Source organism: Suricata suricatta, chromosome 13 (genome assembly GCF_006229205.1).
Source record: "Suricata suricatta isolate VVHF042 chromosome 13, meerkat_22Aug2017_6uvM2_HiC, whole genome shotgun sequence".
Lineage (NCBI taxonomy): Eukaryota > Metazoa > Chordata > Mammalia > Carnivora > Herpestidae > Suricata > Suricata suricatta.
In genome coordinates, this window is record NC_043712.1 from 31,013,268 (window position 1) to 31,031,846 (window position 18,579).

General features: G+C 35.7%; 1 protein-coding gene across 1 annotated transcript in view; it reads right to left on the reverse strand.

Moving 5' to 3' along the window:
- STX17 (syntaxin 17) overlaps positions 1-18,579 on the reverse strand; it is a 64,779-nt gene that overhangs the window by 23,979 nt on the left and 22,221 nt on the right. Inside the window, exon 3 of the mRNA XM_029921089.1 lies at positions 16,824-16,889. Coding sequence (XP_029776949.1) covers positions 16,824-16,889 — 66 coding nt within the window. The remainder of the gene's footprint in view (positions 1-16,823; positions 16,890-18,579) is intronic.

The window sequence follows — 18,579 nt, forward strand, 5'->3', positions numbered from 1 at the left end:
AGAAGAAAAGAACAGAAAATAAAATTGAATAGGTAGTGATTAAGGAATAACATCAATCTATAGATTCAAGAAGGTTGTCAAATCCCAAGAAGAGTAAAAAAAAAAAAAAAAAAGAAAAGCATACAGCCAAGAGAGAGAGAGAGAGAGAGAGAGAGAGCGAGCGAGAGAGAGAGCGCGCACGCACAAAAGGAGCTAGAGACAATATAATTTCTGGCAAAACTGTCCTACCACCTCAGAGGCACCACTGCTAATGTTGCACATCTGCAATTACCGTTCAAACCAGATGTATGTTTACTGTGTGTTATGTGACTTCTGATTCCTTCATCCAACACCAGGCCTAGTCCAACCTTTTTTCTCTAATCAATCACATTCTGGGATCCAATATAAAAACCCAACATTGCATGAATTATGTACACTGTTCTACAAGATATTATTGTGTTCTATATGTATCAGAATACCATACACTGCCTTATAATGTAAAAAGAAAAATTTAGATATAAACAATGCAATCAACTATCCAAGCATCATACCAACAAAAACCCCAATAAACCTTGAACAACAGCAAAAAAGCAGTGCCATACCAGAAGACTGTAATAAAGACCAGGAAAGTAAACAATAAGACTATAATATGACTTCTCAAAGGAACAACAACAGCCAGAAGACAGAAGAATGAGACACTTAAAGTATAGAGAAAAATGGTCATCCTAAAATTTTATACTCAGCAAAAATATCTTTGAAGACCAAAGGCAAAATGAAAACAAACAAAAACTGAGGGGATTTGTCTCCAGAAAATACAAAGTAAATATGAAAGTATCCTTTTGGAAAGAATAATAATTAATCCTAGATATAAAGCTGGAGATGCAGAAAGAAATAAAGAGCAATAAAAAAAAATAGTGAAAGCAGAGGGGCCTGGGTGGCTCAAATGGTTAAGCATCCGACTCCTTTTTTTTTTTTTAATGTTTTATTTATTTTTGATACAGAGAGAGACAGAGCATGAGAGGGGGAGGGTCAGAGAGAGAAGGAGACACAGAACTGGAAGCAGGCTCCAGGCTCTGAGCTAGCCGTCAGCACAGAGCCTGACGCGGGGCTCGAACCCACGAACGTGAGATCTGACCTGAGCCGAAGTCGGAGGCTTAACCGACTGAGCCACCCAGGCTCCCCTAAGCATCCAACTCTTGATTTCAACTGAGGTCATGATCTTCTGGTCTGTGGGACTGAGTTCCACCTTGGGCTCTGCACTGACAGCAGGGAGCCTGCTTGGGATTCTCTCTCTCCCACTCTCTCTGCCCCTCCCCCACTCACTCTCACTCTCCAAATAAACTATTAAAAAAAAGTAAAAATAAATAAATAAAAGTGTGATGACCAGTAACTATTCTAAAACAATGGCAACAGTAAAAACTTGAGGGGTTTTAACATATGTGTAAAATTAAAATATATAAAAATAGCAGTTAATTTGGGTCGGCACACATACAACTAAAATATTCCAAAGTACTTGTATAATCTATATTGTTTATGGATGTTGTAATTTCTAGTAAAAGGGTACATAACTCCAAAACTAACAGAGAACAGTTAGAGCCATAAAAAATAAAAGCAAGTGAGAATATAGATGAATAAGAACACAAAATATGTGGAAGAAGTAGAAAGCACACAAGACAGCATAAAATTTAAACCTAAATATATCAATAATTATATAAAACACAGATGGAATGTTCTCATTAAAAGATAAAAATCTTAAGACTGAAAAATATAAATACATCTAAAATACAGATAGTTCAAAGTAAAAGGATTAAAAAAATAAACCATGTATAGCTGAACAATCTTGAACAACATGGGTTTGAATCTATAGATTCAATAAGTCAGAATACATTTTAAAAAGATTTTTTGTTCTGGTGGAGCTTGACAAGGTGATTCTAAAATGTATATGGAATTGCAAGGGTGCCTGGGTGGCTCAGTCAGTTGAGCATCCAACTCTTGATTTCAACTCAGGTCATGATCTCATGGTTCATGAGATCCAGCCCCACACCAAGCTCTGAGCTGACAGCATGGAGCCTGCTTGGGATTCTCTGTCTCTCCCCGTCTCTAGTCCCCTGCTCTCCCCCAGCTCGTGGGCATACAAGCTGTTTCTCAAAATAAACTTTTTAAAAATGTATATGAAATTGCATATATCGGGCTGAGACTAGCTTTGAAGAAGGTAGGAAAACTTCCTCTATTAGATATGGATGATTATAAAGCCACAGTAATTAAGACAGTGTGCTACTAGTTCAAGAATAGAGACAAATACACCAATGAAACAGATAGCCAAGAAGCAACCCAAACATACATGCACCAAATTTACAACACAGGTGCCCACTGCAGGGAAGCATGATTTTTCCAAAGCACAGTGCTTGGTCATGTGGGTATGCCTATCGGAAAAAGATAAAACTGGACACACCACGTCACACCATTCACAATAATCCACCAGATGGACTGTAGACCTAAATGTGAAAGGCAAAACAATAGATTATATTTGACATTATGATAGGAAATACTTCTTAAATGTGGCACAAAAAGCAACAAGAAAAAATTGATAACCTTGACTACATTAAATTAAATGAATTTCTAAGTCATCAAGAAACACAACTAAGACAGTGAAAAGGTTAACCACTGAGTGAAAGAAAATAGTTGCAATAAATATACTGATAAAATGGTCACAGACAGAATGAAGAATTTTTACAGATAGTAAGAAAAAGACAAAAATCCATAGAAATGTGGGCAGGAATTCAAAATGGGCACTTCTCATAAACAAAAAGTTACTCCATCTCACTTATAGCCAGGCAAATGTAAATTAAACCATAATTAGCTACCCCCTAGAAAGGTAAAACTAAAGGTGACTTTACTAAATGGTGGCGAGGATGTGGAGACCACAGGAACTCACATTCATTGCTGGAAGGAATGTAAAATAAGTATGACTATTTTGGAAAATAGTTTGGCATTATACTACAGTGAAAATAAGGATGCTCAGTGTCCTAGAAATATACGTAACAGAAATGTATGCACATGTGTACCAGTAAAAATACACAACAATGTTAATAGCATTTGTAATAGAAACTGAAAACAACCCAATGACCATCAACATATCATAGTATATGTTTACCATACAGTAAGGTAAACCCGTACAATGGACTACATACAGTAATGAAAATGAATGAATACTGCGATAGGCAACAACAAAGATAAATCTCAAGCCAGATACAAAACATGTATTTTATTTAATTCAATTTATATAATGTTCAAGAACAGACCAGTTAATGTATAACACATTTTGGTGGTAAAAAATATACAGAAAGACTAAGAAACAGTTACTGTATAAATCAAGATAGTGATTACCTTTGGTGGGAAAAAGGTGATTGTTACAGGGAAGAGGCTATGAGGGGTCTCTATGATGCTGGCAATTTTCTAGTTTTGATTTGAGTAGTAGTTACCTGAGTGTCCCAAGTATAAAAATTTGTTTAGGTGTATATTTATGTTGTATGCATTTACAGCACACGTTATATTTCACAGTAAAAAGTTCTAGTAACATTTTAAGAAAAGCACATTATATTAACTGAATGGTCAATTAAATAAGTTATCAATCTCATTGTGGAAGTATGTTACCCACCATATTGCTGGATAAAAGATATTCATTCATTCATCTGACTAAATTGTGAAGTTTGGAAAAGAGACTACACCTAATTTCTTTACCATTGTATCATCAAGACTATATTTGATCCCTGCTATATGGTTTGAGTCAATAAACATAGTAAATGAATGAATGCTTTCTTAATATTTTCCACAAAGTGACAAAGCAATAGTCCAACAACAACAGAGATCTCCAACTATCAAGAATATAACTAGATTTGTTCCCTAAAAATGCATAATATAAATCATTAAGCATATGAAACATGTCATCTTTCATTAGCTGGAAGAAATAATGAAAGGAACCACTTTTTGAAAATTAATTCTGACATACAAGGATAAAATAGTGAAGTGGGAATGAAACCCATGAGAAAAAGCAACCATGCCATCTTGGAGTTCTTAATAGTTAAAAAGGAATAATGGGAAACACTGATACTTTAGGGAACTGAATCAAGTTTTTCTGTAGAAAATAGTTGTGTGATGCCACAGAAATTATGTTGTGATAAGAAAGATCTTTTTTGAAAGAGAAAGTTTCTAAAAGGTGAAATCATGACACTATAAACAAAAAAGTTAATCTGATAAGAAAAGAAAGTGGCATCTGAAGAATCCAATATGGCTGTAAGGTATGCTAAGGTAAGGTCAGAATTTTAAGAGACTTGTTTTAAAAAAAAAAAGAAAGAAAGACAGGTGTGTGAACAAGGATGAATACAAAAGACTGGTGTGAAACAAGGAGAATCATGTAAGTAAAGTAGGAGCCCAGAATGAGCGGAGGCAGACGAAAAATGTTAAGAACAATAAAAAGGATTTAAAAAAATACATGTAGAGCAAGAACAAGAAAGGAGGATTAGGTCTACTGCTTAGGGCAGATGGTATAATGCTAACAGATGATGCAGAAAAAGCAGAACTACCAAACTCCTATTTTCCTTTTGGTTCTCTATTAAGGAGATATATTCAAAATGGAATGGGGCATAAGAAACATGCTCAAAGGAGACTTGAAACATCTTACTGGAAGAATCTAGACAGGCTTCATGAAGGAAGTGAGATTTGAGCTGACCCTAAGGAACACCAGGAAAACAGAACATACTAAGTAGACTAAACTGAGGCAAGACGGAGGTGGAGGCCAAGGGTACAAGTTTTCTAAATACTATATTCTATCGATTTTGGAACACAGTATCTTTCCCACATTCTAACATCTCTAAAATTGGGATGCATCTTAAAATAGATGTCAAAAAGTGCAATGTGCCATTCTCTGGCAGCACGTTTTCTTTCTTAGAGGTACACAAAACAATGGTGTGTCTTATAACAGATGGTACCTTCCATTTAATTGTCTCCCTGAGGCTCTACAGGACCTGTGCTAATCAGAGTAGAGGTCAAAAATCCTAAATCCTGATTATTAAGCTTATAAATGTTTCAAGGCAAAACTAAAATTTAAATTCAATTGAAGCTCAAAATAATTTGAAATAATTTACCTTCTAATAGCATTCATTTTGGAATCGATTGTATCTTCTCTTCCATTCTCTACCAGGCCTTGACTCTCTCTAATCTTTTCTTCTGTTCTCCTAAGTTCTGTCTACTATCTTCACTTGTCCTTCTCTCCTTATCTCCTCTTTTCTATTGCTTCTTCCTTTCAAAGTCTCTTAAGAAATTTAAAAAGTACATAGCTCAAATGTTCTATATTTCTTACAGTAAGATTATGAAAGTCACATTTTACTCCTATAAGTTCCACGGCTGATTTTATTTTTTATTTTTTATTTTCATCACCTACAGAACTGGGACAGACTCTCTGTAGAGCAGTATCTTTCTAAATGTGGTCTGAAACCTACTATCTCAGAATCTCTAAGGTGAGTCCCAGAAATCTGTGTTCTCAACTCGTTCTGTATCACCACTGCTATAGAGACTAGGCTGATCAAGTTTCTTCTATAAAATCCAAGTTAATGTTCTATAGTGAATTATTACAGTAGTGACAATTTCCAACTTTTTTACTCAATTCCAAAATTTGATCACAATATCTTCCTTAATGCTAATATTTTCTTATCCCAGAGAAGAAAACTAGTAAACTTATTCCACTTGCAGTTTCAAAACATGATAATAGACAGACTTCCGCTTCTGCTGAGTTTGTAGAGCAGAGCACTGAAATACTAGAGAGTAGAGAGTAGCACAGAAAGAGAATCCTGCACATATGCAGGGGTACAATCCTCAAGTACGTAGCAGAGAACTGATCAGAACATGTATGTGAAAAAACTATTTGAGGCTAGGAGAAAAAAAATCACCCAAAAAGGTTCGAGGGAACAGTGCCTAGTACTCAAAGCTTTAAACAGTGTCTGTTCCCACCAGTTAAACTGGAAAAACTCTGAATTCCCAGGGCACTGGGTAGTGCACTCAGAAAGGTTTTACTGCAATAGTGAGGAAATAATCAGCCCTAGACTGAGTACTGTTCCAATCAAGCCTAATAAATCATAAAAATTAGACCCAAAAGAATCAAACTGTTTCCAAGTATTTTAAGTGTATTCCAGAACAAATCTCAGTAAGATTTATAGGAACATAAAAATATCTAGCACTCAAAAAAAAAAAATCTAACACTCAGCCAAGCAAAGGCCTCCCAGTCAAAGGTCACCAGACACACAAAGAAATAGGAAAATATGACCCAAAATGAGGAGAATAAGCACTTGATTGAAACTGACCCAGAATTGACATAGATATTAGAATTAGTGGAGATGGATATTAAAAGTTATTATAATTGTATTCCATGTGTTTAAAAAGTTAAGGAGAGACATGGAAAACGTAAAAAGAGACCCAAAACAGGGTGCCTGTCTGGCTCAGTTGGTAAAACGTGACTCTTGATCTCAGGATCGTGAATTCAAGCACCATGTAGGGTGTGGAGCCTATTTAATTAAAAAAAATTTTTTTCTAAATAAAGGAAGGAAGAAAGGAGAAAAGGAAGGAAAGAAGGAAGGAACCCAAATCAAAGTTTTAGAGTTGAAAACTACAATGTGTGTGATGAAAAATGCACTGAATGTATTAACAGCAGATTGGACATCGCTGCTAAGACTAGTAAACATGAAGCATGAAGGCAAAGAAATATAACTATCCAAAATGAAACACAAAGAGAAAGAGGAATCCAAAAAATTGTAAGATAACTTCAAGCAGCCTAACATATGTGTAATTGGAGTCTCTGAAGAAGACAGACGGGAAAGGACAGAAAAATATATGAAGAAATATGGCCAAAAAATTTTCAAATTGGATGCAAACTATAAACACAGAGATCCAAGATGCTCTAAATTGAGAGCACAAGAAACATGAAGAAAATGTCACAAAAGCTCATCATAATCAAAGTACTCAAAGCCACTGATAAAGGGAAAATTGTAAAAGCAGCCAGAGAATAAAGACATACTATATACTGAGAACAAAGAATAAAACATTTCTTAATGGAAAAAAAATGCAAGTGAAAAAAAGTTGAAAACACCTTTAAGGTACTGAAAGAAAAACGTTAATATAGAATTCTATATACAGCAAAATTCCTTTTAAAAACAAAGGCCAATAAAGGCTTTTTATACATACAAAAATGGAACTTTTAATCACCAGCGGACTGTGCTCGAAAAAAATGTTAAAGGAAATCTTTTAAGCAAAAGGAAAATTATACCAGATGGAAATATGGATTTACACAAATGCATTAAGCTCACCGGAAATGGAACCACAATATATACGTTTTTTCCCTTAATATCTAAATCACTTGAAAAAGATAATTGAGAGTTTGACATTATGGAGCATATAACATATATATACTTAAAAATACAACAACAATAGCATAAAGACTGGGAGGGGAGCCATAAAGGCATATTTAAGTTTCTTAAACATGTGTGAAGTAGTATAACATCACCTAAGGATAACTATAATAAGAATGTATACTATAAACCCTAAAGCAACAACTAAAATAACAAAAATTATAGTTAGCAAGACAAAGAGATACGATGAAATTAAAAATAATTCAAAATAAAACAGAAACATCAGTAATCAAATGAAAATTAAAATCACAATGAGATACCACTAGAGACCTATTAGAATGCCTAAATTAATAAGACTAACCATATCAAGTGTTGACAGGATATGGAAGAATTGATAGCAATATAAAATGGTACAACCATCTGATAAATAGCTTGGCAGTTTCTTAAATAATTAAGGAATAAAAACTATATGACCCAGCTATTTTCATTCATAAGTACTTATCCAAGAGAAATGAAATCCTTTGTCCATACAAAGTCCTGTACTCAAATGTTCACAACTGCTTTATCTGTAATAACCTTAAACTGGAAATAACTCAAATGTCCATCACAAATGAACAGACAAACAAGCTGTGGTATATTTATACAACAGAATACCTACTCAACAGTGAAAAGGCATGAAATACTTATTTACATTATAACAATGAATGAACCCCCAAAATATTTATGCAGTGTGAAAGAAGCCAGACAGAAAAAGTTCATATTTCATGATTCTATTTATATAAAATTCTAGGAAATTCAAACTACTGCACAGTAGCAGAAAGCAGGTCAGTGGTTGTTGGGGTATTCAGGGTGGGTGGGTGTGTGGGTATGGGTGTGGGTGTGTGTATGGAGAATGGGAAAGGGTGCAGAGGGTGTGAGAGGGAGAAGGCAGAAGGAGAGTTACAATGGGGAATGAAAGAATTTTTAGGACAATGGATATATTCACAGTCTCATGGTATACAGATATGTCAAAATGTATCAAATTATGTACTTTATTGTATGCCAATTAATACCGCAAGAAAATTGTTTGGGGCCAAAAGGCAGAAAGAAAATGCAAAACAATATCATATATTATTTATATTTAGTCACATGCACAGAAATGATAAATACTTGGTGCCTGGATGGCTCAATAAGTGGAGCATGCAACTCTTGATCCTGGGGGGTGGTGAGTTCAGGCCCCATGCTGGGTGTACAGCTTACTTAAGAAAATAAAAAAGAATGAAAAATTAAAAAGAAAAAAGAAATGATAAATACTTAAATCAGGAGAAAAGAGTTCCTTCAGATGAAGGTAGGACAAGGAAAGGTACACAAGGGATTCCCATGGTATTTTTAAAGTTTTCTTTAAAAAAGAAAAAAAGGAAGAGGGGGCACCTGGGTGACTCAGTCAGTTAAGGGACCAACTCTTGATTTCAGCTCAGATAATGATCTCATGGGTTTGTGAGTTCAGGCCCCACATCAGGCTCTGCGCCGACAGTGTGGGGCCTGCTTGGGATTCTCTCTCTCTCTCCCTCTCTCCCTGCCTCTCTGCCCTACTCCCTCCCTCTCAAAATAAATTTTTAAAAAAATGTAAAGGAAGAAATGGTGACAAAATGTTAATATTTGACAAAGTTGGGTGATGAGTACATAAGTGTTATTTTTACCATTTTCTATCTTTTGTATGTTTGAAGTGTGTGTGTGATGTCAGAAAGTTACTTCATCGTCAGGTTGATGTCAGGTAGTTCCTTATTCCTATGTCAAGCACGTAAGCTCAGAATCACTTATTAGGGCTACAAAGAGAGAAGGTAAAAACTAACATATTAGGTCTCTGACACTCTGCAACAACTATTAACACATGTGTGTATCTGCATTTTTCTAAAAAGTAAACTCACAGTACCCTTATTATTACAAGAGCCACCTAACTGGTACTCTTACTTCCATCCTTGCTCCCTTAGAATCTATCCTTTTCATAATAGTCAAGGTGATCTTTTAGAGTTGTATCAGGTCATCATCTGCTCAGATCCTTCCCAAGGCTTTCCGCTCAACTACGAGTCATCACATCCTGCAAGGCCTTCCATCATCAGGGCCCGCAGATCCTCTTGATCTCCTCTCCTGTGTTCTTCTCATTCCAGCCACGCTGCCCTCCTCACTACCCCCTTAAATATGCCACACATCCTTGCACCTCAGAGTCTTCCCACTTGATTTCCTATTGCCCAAGGTTTATACTTTAACTTCCTTCAAGTCTCTGCTCAGATGTCATCAGAAACCTTCCACAACCACCCTATTTATAGTTCATCACCTTCTGTGATTTTTTTGTTCCCTTTAACCTGCTTTACTTTTATTCCATGGTACTTATAACCATCTAAATATTAACAAATATTACATATTTATTAGAGGCGCCTGGGTGGCTCAGTTGGCTAAGCATAGGACTTTGGCTCAGGTCATGATCTCACGGTTTGTGAGTTTGAGCCCCATGTCAGGTTCTTTGCTGTCAGCACAGAGCCCGCTTCAGATCCTCTGTCCACTTCTCTCCCCTTACAAAAACAAATGTTTAATAAAAAACAAATACATTTTATGTATTATTTTAAAAAGTTATGTCTCTGCTTTTTCCTCTCACCATCCCAGAATATAAGTTCAATCAATGACAAGAATTTTCTTGTTTTGCTTACAGCTATATCCCCAGTGTCTACAATTCTAGAACATAGTAAAAGTTCAAATGTTTCTGCTCTTCTAATAATAATCGGATCAGAAAGGCTATTTTTATGCCAAGTTTTTAAAATTTGCAGCAATATCCACAAGTTAGATAAATGGGGCACAATGAATTAAGTTTAAAAACAAGGAAGTATAGTAACTCAGTAATTAAGAAGCTTGCAGTATGCAAGAAGTAAACTGCAAACTATGGCCAAACTCTCAGTAACATGAAAGGGACACACCTCTCTCTTTAGCTCTGTAACTAAATTTAATAGTTAGTTACGGCTTTCTCCTCCTTCTTTCAGAAATATCCTGAAGTTTCTGTCTAAAGATTAAAAGATATGTTTAAACATATACTTATCTATACTGATAATTGTAAAAAGTAATTATTCTGAGTTAATTGAAATTCTGAAAAATGGCTAATTATGTATTTAATGATTGAAAGAGTGGCTATGCATATATTTGCCTTTGTTAAATATTGATTTAAGGATTCCTAATGTGTTTTTACAACATGTAATTTTGAGAGCAAACTGTGTACAGCTAAAAACATTTGGTATCAGTAATAATCTGATTTCCTTACAAACAGAGAGCACAAGTCCACTGGTAAACATTTAAACAACTTAGAGTAAATACATTCTAGACATCTCATTTATTATTAAAGGCTCCAGAGCCATAACTATTTAATTGGAATAAATCTGGACTATTCTTGTGTTACCTAACTACTACACAACAACTTTATACTTATTTAAACATCAAAAGGCACCAAAAAGAACATATAGTTTTAAAAATATTAACTGAACCACCAAAAGCAATAAAACCCAAAGAGAAAAAGGTCTCCATTCATTTACTCAACACATATCTAATAAGGCTCTACTACACAGGTATTAAGTGTAGCACTTCACTTTCTATCCACCTGAGTTAATATTAATTCCAGATTAGATTCCTGCACTACCACTTATTGAGGCCTTGTGCCCTTAATACACTAAGTTTCTCTGTTCTTCAGCCATCTTTGTCTAAAAAAAAAAAAAAATGAGGAAAACACCCCTTACTCAGCATCCAGACAACTGGTACTACATCACTTACTGATCTCTATATTTGACAATTAATTACATATTGACTTACTTCTTTTACTAAAGCCTTAAGCTACTATTTAAATATTTTATTTAACTTTTTACGAATTCCCATCTAGGTAAGTTTCTTTAAAGCAGAAACTATGATATATTTTTCATAATCCTCTATCATCAGCTATTATATGTTTAGTACTTGGGGAGGATGGCAGAGAAGACTAAGCTTTTTATAATACATATTTTATACTTTTATATGACAAGCCAACCAAAATGGGGAAAAAATAATGCAATTACAATGTGTTTTAAATTAAACTAATAAAAAGCCAACTCTTACGTTTAGCTTGACTAGCAGTTAAATGTGAAAGCATCAAATCAAGCTTATTCTAATTCCTCTTATTAACTGAACACCTACTGTATGAAAGGGGTTGTGTAAGCACTTTGTACACATGATTGACAATCCTTATAATCATCCTGAAATACAGCAGAGTGAATGAGATTTTACTTTCTAAAAAAACATTATGTAGAAATAGAATTAAGACTTCTTTTGAGAGGGATCTATTGTCATTTATAAGATCTTTTTCTAAAAGGCAAATTTGAACAGGCTTGTTTATAACCATTTCTTCCAATAACTAGAAAGCCAGCTTGAAAAAAAACACACACCCAAGAAATCAAAATAAGAAATCAGGAAAAAAGGGTGATCTTACAAGAGAAGAAAAATATTACTCAAAAAAACTATAATGGGATTTAGACTAATTTTTCAAAATAACAAGAGAATTTAAAGATAATAGCGATAGATCTATACATGAAAATTAATTATATTTCTATATACACCCTCAAGGTAGGAAGCATAATTAAAAAGAAGGACATTTAAACCTCCCCCAAACACACACCCACCATAAAACTGTAAAGTACTTAAGAACAGACAAATGAAATAGATGAACAAAATAATTGTAAGCCCTGTTTCCCAGTCTTTGTTGCTGCATAACAAATTCTCCCAAAACTTCAGGATCTAAAACCACCATCTGATTTTGCTGATGATTTTGTAGACCAGAAAATGAGGACCTCCTCAGGGGGCAGTTCTCACTTGGAGTCTCCCCAGGGTGGAGTCACGCCCCCGCTCAGGCTATGGGCATCGAGAGCTCTAGGTCAGAGATGCCTCACACATGCGGCTGGCACCTGAGGAGGCAGGTTCCTAAGAGCCCGGCAGTGGCTGTGGCTATCTCCCACAAGGGGACCTCAGGATAGCTGGACATTTCACAAGGTGGCGAGGCTCCCGCAGAGCAAGCACTCTCAGAGAACCAGTGGAATGTATCTGACCTTTCTGACTTAGCCTCAGAAATTAGGCAGCATTATTTCTGCCTCAGCCCAGATTCAACAGGAAGGGAATCAGACTCTGCCTGCTGGTGGGCGAGTAGCAAGGTCATTGCGTAGAATCCCAACTAGAATGGAAACAATCTGCAGGTATTTTTTAAAAGTACAATCTACCACTATCTGTATGCAGAATATTAAAAAAGACATAAGAAGTGTAAGAATATCCCATATTCATAGGCAGGAAAACTGGACATTGTAAACAGGTCAATTTTCTCTAAATACATGGATAAATCCAATGTAATGCCCAAATTCCCAACAATATTGTGTATGGACTTTGATAAGAAGATTCCAAATTTTATATGGAAGACTACAGGGCCAAGTAGAGCCAAAACACTCCTGAAGAGGAAGACTAAGATGGAAGCACTGTCCTACCAGATATCAGGCCTTATCACAAGGCTGTCATAACTAAGACACGGTAGAATTTGATGGAGAAACAGACGAACTGACCAGTAGAAGAGAAGGACCAGAGACAGGGGGCCCTGGGTGACTCATTCAGTTAAGAGTACGACTTTGGCTCAGGTCATGATCTCAAGGTTTATGGGTTCAAGCCCTTCATCAGGCTCTGTGCTGACAGTTCGGATCCTGGAGCCTGCTTCCAATTCTGTGTCTCCCTCTCTGCCCCTCCCCTACTCATTCTCTGTCTCTCTCAAAAATAAAAAAAATTTTTACATTAAAAAAAGAAAGACCAAAGACAGACTCATACATATGCGGAACTGTGATATGTAAATAGCTCTGCAGAAATCAGTTAATAGTAAGAGACAATTGGTTTTCCAAATGGAATAAAGGAGATTTTATTTGTATCTACTTCATATCACCAATTTCAGATGGATTAAAGACTTCAGCATTAAAAGCAAAACACTGAAAATATTCAAAAGAAAATATCAGAAAATATATTCTTGATCTCAGGATAGAGAGCATTCCTTGAATAAGATACCCAAAACATGACCATAAAACAAAAGATTGACAAATTAGACTATATTTAAATTAAGAACTCCTTTTCAATGGAGACAGTATAATGAAAGTAAGAAGATAGGTCTCACTACATATAATAATGAGAAATCTATAAACTCGATTATAACTGTTCATAACATTGTCCAAAACTAAGTTTTACACAAACTAGCCACGAACTAGCTATACACAAAATTCAGAGCATATATGAATACAACTATGCAAATACTTACATCTAAAAACACTTTCAATCTCATTCTTTTAATGGTACACATAAATCTTCTGTAACAGATGTAGGTCATTAATGGAAGTCAATATATTCTTTAATCAGTAAACAATTTAACCATAACCACTGTCTCAAGAAAATAAGTGATTTTTACTAACATATTAAACAGTGAAGATGGCAAGAAATCCTAGTCATAGTAATCTCATTGACATTTACGTGCTTAGTACCATTCAATAAACACTGAATCTTGCCAAACACCAGGTACTGTGGGATACACAAATACAGAGACACAATCCCTGATCTCCAGGCCTATAATCTCGTTAGCAAGCAGTAAAATACATATTTAGAGAGAGAGGTCAAATTTCTACTAGACCTCAGGTCTATCTGTTTTTCTCTATCTCCACTATCTCTATAACCTCTCCGAAATGATCTCTTGCATTCATTTCATTCTATCCCAATCTATTCACTGCACTGCAGCTACAGTAACCTTTTTGAAATGCAAGATCAGAGATGCATTCTTTGGAGAAACAGACTCGAGATTCAGAAACACCAAGCACAGGACTAAAAGAAGGGATTTATGTGAAAGCCAGTACTGAACAATGAAAGCCCAGCATCCTTCACCTAGCCTGCTTTTATGACTGAAAAATAAGTGCCTACTTGCCCTAGGATAAGGAGGAAAATTCTTCTTTAGAAAACTGAACAAACCTCCAGCTACTGATGTTTGGAGGTTCATCCAAGGAAAATGCCATCATTTGCTGACTCTTGCAATTAAAGATTTAAAAAGAGAGAGAGAGAGAGAGAGAGAGAGAGAGAGAGAGAGAGAGAGAGAGAAAGCAAAGAAAAAAAGAGTAATAAATTATTGAGTAATTTAAATTTCCCAGAACTAAAGAACATCAATTTTTAGACTGAAAGAGTCCAACACAAAGCACATCATCATCGAATTTGAGAACACCAGGGATAAACAGAGTACAAAAGCTACCAAAGAGGGAGAAAAAAAAGATCTCATACAAAAATTGGGAAATCAGATGATATCAGCTTTATTAAGAGCAACACTAAACTTAGAGAACCCTCAAATTTGAAAGAATACCAACTAAAATTCTGTACTTACTGAAATTAGCAATCATATGTGAGGGGAGAAAAGGGTGTTTTTTGACTCATAATAATGTAAAAATTTACCTCCAAGATACCCTTATCTGAGAGCTACTGAGAGATGTACTCCAACAAAATAATGGAGTAAACCAAAAATAAGTAAGACATCATACCCAGGAAGACAGGGACCCAACACAGCAGCTGAAGGAAGTCCCAGAGCAGCAGCTGTCCAAGAAGCCTGGAACCCGGAGAGGGCTACAGGAGGGTGTTTTCAGGATAAAGAACGGAAGTAGTATATTTCAGCATCTGAAAATTATTACTGATAGCAGGTACCAAAGAGGTGGAGCATTCAGAAAGAAATTAACTACAAATACACAGTAAGCAAGGAAATAAAAAATAAGAAAAAAAGACAACTAGTAACTTAAAAAAAAAAAAAGCAAAGACTGTATTTCACTATTTAGCTTAGAAGAAAACTGTATTTTTATAATCAAAATAATAAAATACTGATTTGTAATTTAACCAAAAATTATAATATATGTATTTGTATAGGGGAAAAGTACAAGAGCAGGGAAGAAAGCTAGATCTCTACATAGTACAGCAAGAAGAGGTAATGCCTGATTCTGATTAATTAAGAAATACCATTCTCACATTTTACTATGAAGTAAAGAGCTAAATACCAGGGAAAATGGCCAAAAGGATTAAAAATGGTTTCTTTCAAATAGGTCATAGAGATGGAGAAGGGTAAAGTAAAGCTTTTAACTTTATTTCACTTTTAACTATGTAAATATAGGATTCTAAAAATTAACTTAAAATAATTAACACGTATTTATTAAAAAGACAACAACAACAAAGAATAATTGCAACACTACATCACTGTAACAGTATCTCTTTAAACTTCTTTAAAAAATTTTTAAGGGCGCCTGGGTGGCTCAGTCGGTTGAGCGTCCGACTTTTGGCTCAGGTCATAATCTCACAGTTTGTGGGTTTGAGCCCCACGTCGGGCTTTGCACTGACCTCTAACTCAGAGCCCTGAGCCTGCTTCGGATTCTGTTTCTCTTTCTCTCTCTGCCCCTCCCCTGTTCACGCTCTGCCCCTCTCTGTCTCTCAAAAATAAAGAAAATGTAAAAAAATATATATAATTTTTAATTTTTTAAGCTTATTTCTTTAGAGAAAGAGAGAACACATGTGCAAGGGAAGGAGCAGAGAGAGAGAGAGGGAGAGAGAATTCCAAAGAGGTTCTGCACTATCATACAAAGCCCAAGCGGGGCTCAAATTCACGAACCATGCGATCATGGCCTAAGCCAAAATCAAGAGTGATATGCTCAGCTGACTGAGCCCCCCAGGTGCCCCTGCTGTCTTTTGTTAGGGCTTTTAATCATTTTAAGATATTGTTCTGCCTGTAATACTGTTACAGTGGGGTGCCTGGGTTAAGCATCCCACTTTTGATTTTGGCTCAGGTCATGATCTCACAGTTGATGGGATCGAGCCCCATGTCAGGCTCTTGTGCTGTCAGCATGGAGCCTTCTTGGGATTCTCTCTCCCCCTTCTCTCTCTGCCCCTCTCCTGCTGTACATGTGCACATTCTCTTAAGATAAATAAATACGTTTTTAAGAAGACAACATAATGTATGCAGGGGACATGAACAGGCAACTTACAAAAGAAGTATTACTATCCAAGGCATATATGAAAAAACTTTTACTGTTCAAAGCAATAAAAAGAAAAACTCCAGATTAGAACAACAAAAGCAACATTATTTTAACCTAATTTTGAGAAATTGATAATACTGATACTTGTAAGGTTTTTGGAAAATGCATTGATTTTGAGTGTAAGTGGATACCTCATTTCTGGAGGAAAATTTGGTATTCTGAATCAAAATCTTAAAAATATGTATGACATTTGATTCAGTAACTCCTGATAAAAATGTACCCTTAAAGAACTACAAATATACATAAAAGGATTCAGCGACAAGGGTGTTTATTTTAGCAAAATCTTAAGACTCATTTTCATTCTGATTTACTAGAAACAATGTAACGGACTCACCTGAACTGTGCGGCCTGCATTGATATGCTCTTCGTGCAACTTATCCCAGATCCGGCACCTTTGATACTACACAAAAGAGAGGAAAGGTACTGAATGTTTTTTTAATCACTACACTGATTATTTCCAGTTATCACAAAAATCCTCACTCACTTACCCAAACTTATAAATACCAGCTAAAAGTTATAGACTTAATAGTGGCAGTTAATGGTCCAATGACAATACGAGTAGGAAATTTTCAAAAAAATTACACAGAAAACTCTGGCAAATGGTAAAACAATATCAATGATAGTGTCAAGTAGTAAGACCTAAAATCTGGCTCTGAGAAAAAGTAACATTGATAATGCAGACTAGAAAGTATACAAAAATGAGACTGAACATTTAATATACATGCTTCAGTTTTTATCAAGGCAATGTTTAGCTTTCAGCGTTTCATTCAAGAAACTCACAAATAAGTATGATAATGGGAAATTTTTCATCTGACAGAACTATAGGAAAATGTGGTAACATTACAGCACAATACTTATATAGAATATAAACATTAACATCAAACATCATATATTATTTTTGGTTAAAATAAAAAAATCCAAATAATTAATATGTTAGCAGTTGAGAATAATGACATCAAATGTATTTCTGGTGTACTAGACACCAAAAGAAAAAAAATCAACCTAGAAATACTTTGAAAGGACAGATACAGTCCCACCAACAGTGTAGGAGGGTGCCCATCTCTCCACACCCTCGCCAGCATCTATAGTCTCCTGATCTGTTCATTTTAGCCACTCTGACTGGTGTGAGGTGGTATCTCAGTGTGGTTTTGATTTGTGTTTCCCTGATGATGAGTGATATTGAGCATCGTTTCATGTGCCTATAGGCCATCTAGATGTCCTCTTTGGAGAAGTGTGTGTTTATGTCTTCTGCCCATTTCTTCACTGGGTTACTTGTTTTTCAGGTGTGGAGTTTGGTGAGTTCCTTGTAGATTTTGGATACTAGCCCTTTATCTGATATGTCATTTGTAACTATCTTTTCCCATTCTGTCGGTTGCCTATTAGTTTTCTTGATTGTTTCCTTTGCAGTGCAGAAGCTTTTTATCTTGATGAGGTCCCAAGAGTTCAGTTTTGCTTTCATTTCCCTTGCCTTTGGGGATGTGTCAAGTAGGAAATTGCTGTGGCTGAGGTCAAGGAGGTTGTTTCCACCTTCTCCTCAAGGGTTTTGATGGTTTTCTTCCTCACATTCAGGTCCTTCAGCCATTTTGAGTTTATTTTTGTGTATGGTGTAAGAAGGTGGTCTCGGTTCATTCTTCTGCATGTTGCTGTCCAGTTCTCCCAGCACCACCTGCTAAAGAGGCAGTCTTTTTTCCATTGGATACTCTTTCCCGCTTTGTCAAAAATTAATTGGCCATACATTTGTGGCCCAGTTCTGGGCTCTCTATTCTATTCCATTGGTCTATGTGTCTGTTTTTGTGCCAATACCATACTGTCTTGATGATGACAGCTTTGTAGTAGAGGCGAAAGTCTGGGATTGTGATGCCTCCCATTTTGGTTTTCTTCTTCAATATTACTTTGGCTATTTGGGGTCTTTTGTGGTTCCATACGAATTTGAGGATAGCTTGTTCTAGCTTTGAGAAGAACGCTGGTGCAATTTTGATGGGGATTGCATTAAATGTGTAGATTGCTTTGGGTAATAATGACATTTTCACAATGTTTATTCTTCCGATCCATGAGCATGGAATGTTTTCTATTTCTTGGTGTCTTCTTCA